At 43.8% G+C, this 12,817-nt stretch overlaps 2 protein-coding genes across 4 annotated transcripts in view; both read left to right on the forward strand.

The window, feature by feature from the left end:
* The window catches only part of SLC6A17 (solute carrier family 6 member 17), a 151,837-nt gene that overhangs the window by 82,881 nt on the left and 56,139 nt on the right, over window positions 1-12,817 (forward strand). The window lies entirely within an intron of this gene.
* KCNC4 (potassium voltage-gated channel subfamily C member 4) overlaps window positions 1-12,817 on the forward strand; it is a 60,411-nt gene that overhangs the window by 38,536 nt on the left and 9,058 nt on the right. Inside the window, exon 4 of one of the 3 annotated variants that reach the window (XM_083745196.1) lies at window positions 9,810-9,973. The exons of 1 other annotated variant lie outside the window; for it this stretch is intronic. In XM_083745196.1, coding sequence (XP_083601322.1) covers window positions 9,810-9,958 — 149 coding nt within the window. In that variant the 3' untranslated portion in view covers window positions 9,959-9,973. Of the gene's footprint in view, window positions 1-8,660; window positions 8,720-9,809; window positions 9,974-12,817 lie in introns of those variants that run through there. One more of the 3 variants, XM_083745200.1, reaches the window with a different exon arrangement.

Genomic DNA, 12,817 nt, shown 5'->3' on the forward strand with positions numbered 1-12,817 from the left:
TGCATGCCTTGTGCCAATCAAATCAGCCGCGTTGCCTGGGGACTCGCCTTTGCTCAGCGCTTCCCAGCGGAGAGGTGATGGTGGTTTTCCTTGCTGCATCCCCTTTGCCTAGTTGCTGCGCTGTGGGAACCACCGCTTGAGGCTTTGTTTGGCTACTGGTTGGGCTTTCTGCCTTTGGCTCGGAGGGGCTCATAAGTTGAACATACCTGTGCTTGGAAAATCCCTTATTTTGGCTGCTGGTCCCTTATTTTCGAGGCTGCTGGTCCCTTATTTTCAAATCTGTAAGTTGACAGCTATGACTCCAGGGCAGGGCAGCAGGGAGCTTGGCACAGTGTGAATTCAGCGGCAGAGCCAATCTGACCCTCCAGCCACTGCGCCAAGCACCCTGCTGCCTTGCCTCTCCCCCTTGGGAAGCAGCAGCAAGCGGTTGTGTTGGGAAGCCAGGAGAGCAGCACAGATCCACGCGACCTACTGCCCTCTCCTGCAAATCACACTCTCCTCTCTATCCTCCATCCAGACAAGCAAGAGGCATTATCAGAGTTCAAAGATGCAATCCCAGCCAAGCAGAAATACCTGGGGTGCGAAGCAGAGATCTGAGCAACTGAACTCAATTAAAGCAAGACATAACAGTGGTGGCAGTCGGTGCAGAAAAGAGCATATTTTCTTTCAATAAACTGAAAACTGCCAAAGAGAATTTGTTCAGGTTGTCATGTTTAACCATGCTACCTCTCCAAAGGTCGCTGGTTCTCCCTTCTTTCACGTGCCCTTAAAAGGAGAAGCAGAAAGCCACAGCTTTGTTCCATACATCTTTGCTGTGCCTTGGCACAGTGAGATGGAAACTAGAAACAAGGCCAGTGCCTGAACTTATTGCAACATGAAATCATGTGACATTGTCCCTGGAGGTGATGAATGGTCATGATCCAGCTGAAGTTCGCTGGGGCTAGGTCTTGCTTTCAGCAGGACAAAGTAAAGTCATGGGTGAGGATTCAATGCTGATCTTACTCTGAGGAGACCCACTGAAATTAATGAACCTGACTTTCTTTTCTGCCAGGCCTTTGGATCTGAATTATCTGTGGTCTCCTTCAGTGGGTGTTTTAACCCTGCTTTTAAAAAAAATATGAATATGTTTTAGATTCTTCTTTTTATTTTATACTAGTTTAAATGCACGTGTTGTTTGTTTATTGCTGTGTAATAACAACATAGTTCTATTTATTTCAGTGAGTCTACTCTAAGTAACATTTAGTTGTTTAAATATGGTGGTAGAACATGAGACTGTTTAATCTCATGAGACTGTTTAATTGTGGGTTTGAGCCCCACATTAGGCAAAAGATTCCTGCATTGCAGGGGGTTGGACTAGATGACCCTCCCTGTCCCTTCCAGCTGTACAAATCTATGATTCTATGGATGTAACCCAGTGGCTTTAGTCATACCAACACTAAAAGTTAAGTTCTGTTTAATTACCTTCTGGGCTGGAAGAGCACTCTCATGAGATACCCACACCACACAGTAAAAACAGATAACAATGATAATAATTGCAGCATTCAGTCAGAAATGCTATGGAAGGATATTTATCTCAGAAATGGGATCCTCGTAACAGAGGGTCCTGGTTGCGCTCGGGACCCAAGAGCTCACCTGACAGGGTTAAAATGGGGGGCATGATCCCAGGGGCTTTAAAAACAGCAGTGTGATGCAAGTGGGGCACTTGCATTTGCACGGCTGAACACCCGCCCACCCTCCCTAGTTTAGGTAGAGTCGCTTGGCCCTGCTTTGGTTCGGGTCGCCTATTTTGGAACAGGGGCTGGGTAGGATTTTTTTCCATTTGGCAGATTGGCTTTAGCCATTTGGTTTTCGCCTACCCCTTAGCAAATCGTCACAACTTGTAAGGTGGGCATTGGCTCAGTTGTGGGGAGGTGCGGTGCGGCCATCACCTGCCCCTCCAGGAACTGGGTATTCTGTTAAAGGAATCTGGGGGTCCTGGATCTCGTCCGAAGTCTGCTTGAGGGGCTAGGGTCATGCCAGGACCACAGGAACCCCGGGGTGAGCTTAGGTTGGTCCTCATCGACCTTGCTCCCTCGTTTGGTTTACCCCATTCGATGATCACCCTGAGAGGTGGAGTCAGTTATAGTAGGGAATCAATGCCTAAGCCAATACCACTCACGTGATTGAATTTCAATAAAGTTGTGGCAAAAATTTGCCCCAAATCTTAAACTAATATAAGTGTCCATGTGTATTTATTTTGGGGGTGGGTCTTGGGGCCTCAAGACGCAATCAAGAAGTACACAGTGTTCCTGGCCTAGATAGACTAGATATATTTAACTACAATGCACCTCACATATTCCTACGGTAAGAGCCCATTTCATTTTCCCATGAACAATGGCAAATTCTTAATCTAGTCTGCAGTTCTTTGGTGGGACACTTCTTCACGTGTTCCAGTCTGGCTTAATTGTAGCTGATTCATAGAAATTCTGAATCTCAGCAGAAGCTACAGCAAAAGCAGTCAGTTTAAGATGCTTACCGAAGTTCAGGAAGAGAATGAAGAGAATGAATGGTGTGTATTTTTAGCCCATGGGGTAGCTGAGTGGTATTAAAATTCAGTCTGTGTTACAGACACTTGGGTTGAATCAGTATTCCAGTATGAGTCTCGCTCTCTTCATACTAGCATTTTCAACGGAGTGTCTGAAAAGCGAGTGTTACCATGGAGACTCGGCTCCAGGGCAACAGCATTTCCTGTCAGAAAGCAGCTACACAGGTAGAAATATGGCCCAACAGAAACCTAAGCAGCTTAGAGAATGTCATACAGTCCATCTCCACAAAGCAAATGTCTTTAATAAACTCCATCTGGGAGATACAGGCTAAACAAGAATTAGGATTCTTGGTCTGAAGATCCCCTGCAGGAAAACAGGCTTCAAAAGGCATCCATTGAAGCACTGTGCATTTCCCCAAATTTTATTTTTTCTGTTTTTTTCATAGTTCCAAAAAACCAAAGACCTTCTTGAGAGAGAGTCAAAGACATTCCTGGAAGGAATCAGAAATGTGTAGATGAAATGAGAATAGACAAGTGGCAAGATTAGAATAAGGACAACAATTTCAATATTAGAACAGCAGAAAGTTGAATGGGTAATGTCCGACCCTGAGGCTGAACATACTTTTGCATATACCCCAGTTCTCAAAATCATGCAGTGTTTCAACGGTGCAGTGCTTGTCCGGGTTTGCTTTGCTTTGGTAGGAAGTCATTGGAGGCTTAATGGCATTGTGTAATATTTGTGTGCATTTATAAACGTGCAAGGACGTGGGTGGCGCTGTGATCTAAACCACTGAGCCTAGGGCTTGCTGATTAGAAGGTCAGCGGTTCGAATCCCCACGACGGGGTGAGCTCCCATTGCTCGGTCCCTGCTCCTGCCAACCTAGCAGTTCAAAAGCCACGTCAAAGTTATTGGAGAAGAAATTAGGAAAGAAGATAAAATTTTATTTCAATATTCAACAGCAGCGGCCAGAATGTTAATTGCCCAAAACTGGAAAAGTATAAATATACCAACGGTGAGGGAATGGCAAACGAAATTATTCGATTTCGTTGAATTGGCAAAAATGACGCAGAGAATTAGAAACCAAAAGAATACAAAGTTAATTGATGACTGGATTAAATTTATGACATATATTGAAGGTAATCATAGAAACCTACCAACTATAGCAGGACTGTTATAAAACTTCCGATGTAAAAACTAACAACCAATACCAGCTGTAAAAATGAAACTTTTAAAATTAGAAACCCGAAATCAGGAGGGAAGGAAGTCAGACAGTGTGTTTTATGTATTAGTTTTTTTTTTTTTTTTGTATTTTTCACCCTTTCTTTTTCCCTTTTTGTTTTGGTGCCTTTAATGTATTCGTGTGTTGTTGTTTTTCTTTGTGTGTATGTGATAAGTGAAACTCAATAAAAAGATTTATAAAAAAAAAACCAAGAAAAAAAAAAGCCACGTCAAAGTGCAAGTAGATAAATAGGTACTGCTCCGGCAGGAAGGTAAACGGCGTTTCTGTGTGCTGCTCTGGTTTCACCAGAAGTGGCTTAGTCATGCTGGCCACATGACCTGGAAAAACTGTCTGTGACAAATTTCGGCTCCCTCAGCCAGTAAAGCGAGATGAGCACCGCAACCCCTCAGTCGTTCGCAAGTGGACTTAACTGTCAGGGGTCCTTTACCTTTTTTATAAATGTGCAGGTTAAGCATTAGCACCGTGAATCTGCAACAGATGCCTCCAAACCTGCTGCATCCATGTCAGATTTCATGGAGAACAACCAGCATCCTAAGATTTCCTTTCCTCAGCAAGGTCCACCCATTTCTTCGCTGCACTGAGGTCTTCACATCAGGCAGCTGGTTAGGAAGGGCATAGAATTTGAACACTCACCACCACCATTTAGCTCTCTAGGAGTGCTGCTGCCCCCTTGTTCTTGCGGCATAGTGGTCAGCTGTGTTCCTACAGGGCTCTTCAGTAGCAGCAGATCACCCATATCTTGCTCTGAGGAAGAGTTCAGAGATTGCCTGCCCCTCTGATGCTTTGCCACAACAAATACTGTTTAAGGTTTAACTGTTAATGTTTAAACTTTGCTTGCTACTATGAAATCTAAAAAGGATTTGCTGAGATATCTTTGAGGCTGCCTGGCCCACCTTGCTTTGCTCTGCAAGGACCCCACATTCCCGAGGGTCATTCATCAGAATGAGGCTTTGTCAGCTGGGAAACCTGGATAGCCACAGAACATCTGCACTGCCACTGCTGCTGTAGCTGCAAAGTCAAGAGGAGGAGGAGAAAGGTTGAGGTCAGCACTGGGAGGGAGCAGCATGTGGGGTGGCGGCGGCTTTGCTTCAGGTGGTAGAACGTCTTGCGCTGGCCCTGCTTCCCATTCTCCCTTTCTCCAAACTGAGATTTCTTCACACACTTAGCTTGAAGACATTGCTGTCAAAGAAAGGCATGTTCCCTTCTCCAAAATGACTCTCCCCCATTTACAACTGTTTCTGGCTAATAACTTGCTCATCAGCTAATCTCCACCCAACAAAGGGAAGGTACTGGCAAATTTTCCAGAACTATTAACAAGTCTAAACCACTGAGCCTCTTGGGCTTGCCGATCAGAAGGTTGGCGGTTCGAATCCGCACAATGGGGTGAGCTCCTGTTGCTCTGTCCCAGCTCCTGCCTACCTAGCAGTTCAAAAGCACAGCAGTGCAAGTAGATAAATAGGTACCACTGTGGCGGGAAGGTAAACGGTGTTTCCATGTGCTCTGGTTTCCATCACAGTGTTCCATTGTGCCAGAAGTGGTTTAGTCATGCTGGCCACATTACCCGGAAAGTTCTCTGTGGACAAACGCTGGCTCCCTTGGCCTGAAAGTGAGATGAGCACCGTAACCCCATAGTTGCCTTTGACTGGACTTAACTGTCCAGGGGTCCTTTACCTTACCTTTACTGGCAGCTTTGCCAGAACGATGATCAAGTCCATTGCATGCCTCAGGCAACCTACACTGATCAGAAGCCCATTCACAGAAATCTTAAGAATCACAAATCAGGAAGGGATGCCAAGGGATCTAGCCCAAACCCAAACCCAGCATTACAATCAAGACAAGTTGACTGTCACAGTAAGTCAAACTATGGCATATCCAAACCATGCAAACCTGCAGCTTCCCAAAGAAGACCTCACAGCTACTTTGTTCCTCCAAAGTCTTTTCCCCCTCCCACATCATACTGAGCTTGTTGTCTGAATAGCATAGCCTAGCCTAGAGAAAAAGCTTGGCTACAGTGCATGGTTATTGAGGAGGAAGCTTAACCATGAGCCTGGCTTCAGATAACACACTAAGGCAAACATTGGCTTAGCTCAGCATGCTGTGAGAAAGAAAAAGACCAAACCAGGCCACTCTGACAACAAATGGCCTCCATCAAAAGCATTTTCCTTTGCTTATGAGTCACCATTGGACCTGGAAGTCCTCCTTGCCATGCATTTATTATTCCTGCTGCATTCTAAATGGCATTAGCCACATCTACAGGAGTGTGAAATTGAGCTGGTTATCCTCCATTGCATGTTTAGTTATTCTTTCGCATGAGTTTCTTGCATTTCATTCTATTGATTTTTCAGAGCTTACCATACCTAAGTTGGTGCAATCCCTCCATTTTTTATGCCACCTAAAGAAACATTCCACTTCAATCCATTTTGGCTGTTCCTAATGGCACACTACTGCTATGTGCACAAAGGGCAGCTGTTTCATATTCTAGCATACGGTTAAATACTGAAATTAAAGTGATTGGTCTATAATTTCCTATATAATAATTTCCCCCATTTCAAAACATAGGAATTATCCTTACCTTTTCCCAGACTCCCAGCACCATGTCTATCTTCAATGAAGGCTCAAAATAACTGCCAGCATTTCTGAGTCAGTTCGTTGTTTCAGCTTTTTGACTCCTAAGGTGTGATTTAAATCCATTCAAATGTGGCAAATATTCTTTGTTACCAGGAAGTGCGCTTCTTCCTCCCCTTCCCTCCCCTCTTTATGTTGATGTTGTTGATTTGTGGCTTTACCTTTTCCCTTTTTGTGACAACAGAAGTACAATCAGCATTGAGCTTTTTTAAAAAAACAAACCCCCCAAAACCAGTTAGCAGTTCATGTTTCCATTATATAACTGACCCCCTTATGCTTAAGGTATGTATTTAAAATCCTGCTTCTTTTTGCTTGCACCCTCCCATTTTGTTTTTTCCCCTTTTCACTTTATTCAAGGGTACGTACAGATGTATATAGAAAATAAATAAATAAATAAATAAATAAATAAATAAATAAATAAAGCAAAGGAAGTAGTCATTGCACTATGGCACACAATTACCACATTGTTGGCTGTGTACAGAGGCAGATTTAGGGAAGTGAGTGGTGCGGTCACACTGCGAAGCTGAGGAAGGCACCTTCTCAAAGCCCATTTAGCACTGGACCAGCTTCAGGGAGGAGGCGTAGGGCTTTGACAAGGTTCTAGAGTCCTCCTTTCTTCTTCCCAAAGCTGAGCAAGTGCTTATCGGGCTTTGGGAAGGAGGTAGGTGGGCTCTAGGACCCTGCCAGAGCCTCATGTCTCCTTCCCAAAACTCAGCTTAAGCTGGCACAGACAAGGTGGCATAATACCAAGGCAGTCTATACTCTGCATTAATAAAAGAATAAAATAAAATAAAATGTTTAGCCATATTCTGCACCAATTCTGTGATCTGCATAAATTATTAATTTTTTACATAATTTTGCTTATTTGGAACAAGTTATTCTCTTTCCGGTAACCATGGAGAGAAATGAGGAGCTATGTAAGACTGCAACCCTGACCCCACTTACTTGGGACTAACCTGCATTGAATTGAATAGGAGTTACATCTGAGTAGACCTGGTTCAGATAGCACTGTAAGCCACTGAAGCCATAACTGCTGAGCATTGGAAAGTTTACTGGGTTCCTCTGTAGTTTCAGAGATTTCACTTGAGGTTGCCACAAGCTAGCTTTGCAACTATGTGGCCTAGAAACTTGTTCTTAAAAATTAAATTCTGCATTCAGTACCCAGAACCAAATTCTGTAGTTTTTTTGGCATTCGCCGTGGAATTCACCTGCCCCCTAAATGTAGTCTGAAAGATATGGACTAATATGTAATAAATATTTGAGTGGCATGTGCCATAGCGAGGAGTAATATAGAGCAAGAGATACTATAGCATGAGTGATCAGATTTTTCAACAGTCAGAACTTTTCCAGCACAACTGCTCTTTCATTCTATAACTGATGGATCCAGAAAATCCAACCAAAGTCAGAAGAGCCAAGCCCATTCTTCCACAATAAGAAAGAAGCAGAAAAACATCACTGAAAAAGATTGGACTTCAAAGATATAACCATGCTTATTATATGGAAATGAATGAGTAAGTACACTGGAAACAAAAGGATTTGGACGGTTTGGAGTTATTCTGTATTTTGTGCGTGAACAATTTCTCTGTTCCCTAGTTCCCTAGTTCATATGTCTGCCTTGCACTAAATGTAGCCTCTGTATGTTGGAAGAGAAGGGAATACTCACCTTAGATACCCACAGTGCAAGAAAATAGAACCCAGACATTAAAGGCCTTCATTCCAATCAGAGGTGACAAGGCACACATCATTAAAAAATGTTTGAGCAACAAAATAGCTTTGAAACATTTCACATTACAAAGAACACATTTCAAGATCGGGATGGGGGTTGGGGGGGGGGACTTCTGCACATTTTGAATCATACCTGCCAGCTCTTGTCAGGTCTAACGTTTGTTTCCAAAGGAAAAAAGCACAATCTCAAACAACATGTGGGTATGACTTTATAAGTTAAAAGAAAGAGAAATTGGGGCGGTGGAGGTGAAGGGAGAGAGAACACAATTCTCTAAAAGATTGTTTTCATTTAATTGAAGATACCCTTTTCTGTGGTGGATGTGATACCATCGTACCAGGCATTGAAGTCCAAAGAGTGTTTGTTGCTAGAAGTGAAAAGGTTTATACTAGCCTCAGAGAGATTATCCTTAGCTTTTGTTGTACAATAAATGCTTGTCCATTTATAACCCAGGTTACTGGGTAGACGGAACAATGTGGAAACGGCTGTCTCGAGGACACTGCGTATCGTATCTGGATCGAGGATCCTAATTGTGTTTTTGTATTAGGCACAGTTCAATCTGCAGCAGCCAACACCATCTTGGCTCCGTGACCTTGTCAAAGCTCTCCAACGAGGCAAGGTCAAGGCTCCTTCATACGTCAGGCATAGGACAGCGGCCGCAAATCATTTCTGTAACTTGACGCACGTTGTACGACTGGCATATGCATGGAAATTGCTTCTTGCTAAAACCTTGAGCTCGATCCTCATGGGAGCTGTCCCGTTTCTGGAAACCATGTCATCTGAATTTATCCTTGGGGGTGCTTCATCAGAAACACAAGACATCAAACTCTTCTGAGAAAGTACAGTGGTACCTCAGGTTAAGTACTTAATTCGTTCCGGAGGTCGGTTCTTAACCTGAAACTGTTCTTAACCTGAAGCACCACTTTAGCTAATGGGACCTCCTGCTGCTGCCCACGCCGCTGGAGCACAATTTCTGTTCTCATCCTGAAGCAAATTTCTTAACCTGAAGCACTATTTCTGGGTTAGCGGAGTCTGTAACCTGAAGCGTATGTAACCTGAAGCGTATGTAACCTGAGGTACCACTGTAACTTCCTGGAGTGTGTGCAGGTACAGAGCAGGTACTAGAAGCGCACTTCTAGTAGTTCGGAGGAGATCACAACATCGGGGATGGCACAACTCAGGGCTGCCCCACACATGAGGCAAGGTGAGGCGACTGCCTCAGGCGTCAGGCTCCACTGCGGCAGCAGATCCTAGGATCAATCTTTCTTCCCCTTGCTCCTGATGTAGGTCTTCCCTCACTCCTTCTTCCCTGGTGGGGAGGGGGGTTCCATTTTGGGCTCCACCTCAAGTGCCAAAATGTATTGGGCTGGCCTTGGCACAACTTAGCCCCTTTGTCTTAATATGCTTGATGCTGTTTAATGGAGGGTGCCCCACTGAAGGAAGCTAAATGGGTGGCCTTGGGTTTGATTGAAGGGATGTTTTGTATTCCCCCCCCCGACTGTTCTTAGCATCTGAGCTTGTTTCCTGTTGCTTGAAATTCCTGTGCACGTCTTAATGTGTTTTCTGAATAAATGTGTTTCTTCCTTTTGAATTCTGGCCAGAATTATTATTATTATTATTATTTATAAATGCTAAATGTGCATAGAAAACAGCTGAATGCCCCTATAAATATCAAAAATGTGTTTTTTCCCCCTAGAGTGTGCACCCTCCCTCCTGCAAAAAAAATTGAGAAGTATGCTTGTTTGTCCACACAAGATCAAAAGCCGAGGAAATGGAACAGAATATGTGTCTAGAGGTAGAGAGTTTGATGCAGAGATTGGTTTGCACAAAAGGAGCTTTGATTAAGATGGAGTTTGAGGACAAGAGCTGAAGTGAGAGGCATTATGGTGTGTTTGCCCAAACAATCATAAGAGACTTCTCAGTGAGGTTAGCACACATTTTATGAGGTATTGACTTTTGTGTTAAGAAACGGGATGGGAGTGGAATGCTAATTAGATGCAAAGTGCCCAGATGACTAAAGGTTTTTACTGGCACAAAGTATCCAAAACCCAGCTGCTTCAGACACATTGCCAGAGAGAATACTATGGCCTCTTCATCACTTCCTGCCTGAAATATCTGTGAATAACATGCATGTGTGAAAGAGCCAGAACACAGGTCATACAGTACGTTTTCAAGCACAATTCAAAGTGTTGGTGCTGACCTTTAAAGACCTAAATGGCCTTGGCCCGGTATACCTGTATACCCCCATTGTTCAGCCTGGATACGGAGGTCCTCCTCAAAGATCTTCTGGAGGTTTCCTCAGTGCGAGATGTGAGGTTACAGGGAACCAGGCAGAGGGCCTTCTTGGTGGTGGAGCCCACCCTGTGGAACGCCCTCCCATCGGATGTCAAGGAAATAAACAACAATCTGACTTTTAGGAGACATCTGAAAGCAGCCCTGTTTAGGGAAGTTTTTAATGTTTGATGTTTTATTGTATTTTTAATATTCTGTTGGGAGCTGCCTAGAGTGGCTGGGGAAACCCAGCCAGATGGGCAGGATATAAATAAAATATTATGATTATGATTATGATTATGATTTACATTGTGGGCAGAGTTTTTCCATGCCAGCAGTTCGTCCATTCAACTGCAAGCTATAGAGACGAGCGATCAAGTGACTTTGTGCATGTGTGAATTGACTCACTGCCCTTTATCTATTATAACACCACCTGATCTTAGCCCAAAGGTTGAGAAGTGATGATGGGCACAGCATGAATGAGGTGAGAAGAAGAAAAACCAGACTGGTGAGCCTAAGGTGGCCTGAGTCCCATTCCTGATTCCATAATGAGAATCCTTTACATCCCTGCTGTTTTTCCACACAGCTACCAGCTTTTCTGCTCTCCCACCTGCTTAGAGCATATTGCCCTGCTTCTCATCAGCACCCCATAGTGAGTAGTCAGCAGGGGTTGTTTCCACAGCTCTGGAATCTTAAAACACCATTGGATCAGAATGTATATGAAATGCAAAGTTCTGTTTTCAGATTTGGATTGCTTCCCACTGCAGTCGCAGTGGACCTGCATTTCAACTCAATTGCTGTCATTTGCAGTTCTGACAAATCGCTCTCCATACCTGCTGTTTGTACCTGTTGCCGCCTGAGACTGGGGACAGTGTGGTGTTTCAGCTTTGTCCGTCTTTATATGCTGATAATGTTTTTTGGCTGTGTTTTCTGAGCCAAGGGATAAAATATCAAAATAGGAGACAGCATATGCCTGCGCTGCCCAGGGCGGGCGCCCTCCCGAGGGGGGCAGGGCGCAGGGGGTGCCCTCCCAGGTGTGGGATAGCCGCTCGGGTGCACAGAGCAGTGCGCTCGCCCTGCAGTCAAGGGTGGAGCGAGCGACTGTCAAATGTCACCCCCCTCAGCGAAGACAACCGGGGTGATCCGCCCCCACTGCACACCCCTTCCTCCACCCCTGGTGGGAGATGGTATTGTTTCTCTTCTGATGGAAAGTGTGCATGCATATAACAAACACATTTTTAAAGGTCGTCATGTTAAACTGTAGCAGCAAGAACAGGAAAACCACTGTGATGTTTTAGAAGCTGCCTGGTTTGCTTAACATGAACTCTCTCAGGCAACAAGAACTAATGGAACTGTGGAGCGATGAAGCTATGCAGGAAGGAGTGGTTGTAGTCTGGTTGATATTCAACGTGAAAAAGCAACAACAATGACAACATTGCTTCTTCCTGTACTGGTCTCCTACTCTGCCTCTGCCAGTCAACATCCTATATATATAGTTTTTATTACATTTTCTAAATTACATTTCAAAATATCCATTTAAACAATCTTAAATCAATGACTTCCCTTCTTCTCTTTTGGTGGTTCATTTTGCATACCATACAGCCCTGCATATTTTACATGAACTAAACCATTCAATAATCCATTGTAACATCTATCAAAACTTAGTTACACTGTTGAATTTATCTTAATGTTACCAGCATTTTTAAATGAACACAGTTTTTACCCAAATATTCCATAAACATTTTCCAGTCTTCATTAAACGTGCATTCTTCTTGTTCTCTTATTCTATATATTAAGTCTGCAAGCTGTGCGTATTCCATTAGTTTAAGTTGCCATTCTTCTTTGACTAGGACCTCACTCATTTTCCATTTTGGGGCTAACAAGACATGGGCAGTGGTAGTGGCATACATAAATAGTCTTTTTTTGACACCTGGGAATTTCCCTCTGAATTATCCCCAACCAAAAGGACTCTAGTTTTTTTTGGGGGGGGGGGTTGAAAGGTACTTTTAAACATTTTTTTCAATTCATTATATATCATTTCCCAATATTAGAATATTTCCAGTCAACATCCTCTTCTGGATGTGGTTGTTGTCCTTTAGCCCAGCAGTAGTGAAGTACTTCCGAGATGTTATAGGGCATGCACATTAATTTACAGACGTATTGAAGAGCACTGTAGAGCAATGGGCAATGAAGGGCAATTAGCTAGGGCTGTGCCAAAAATTTATTCCCCATTTTCTTTGGCCATTCTCCATCAACTAATGGGAGAAGAAACTCCATTCAAGGGCTTATATCCAATGCAGTGCTAAGGAAGCATCCCATAAGCACAAGGATTCCCACTTGCACAATGGGACTTCCCTCCGTCTCCTCCCCCTGCCCTCCCCAACTCTGCTCCAGAGCTTTAGGGGAACACCCAAAACAGATTTAGGGAGTGAA

This window comes from Podarcis gaigeae, assembly GCF_964106915.1.
Source record: "Podarcis gaigeae genome assembly, chromosome: 6".
Classification (NCBI taxonomy): domain Eukaryota; kingdom Metazoa; phylum Chordata; class Lepidosauria; order Squamata; family Lacertidae; genus Podarcis; species Podarcis gaigeae.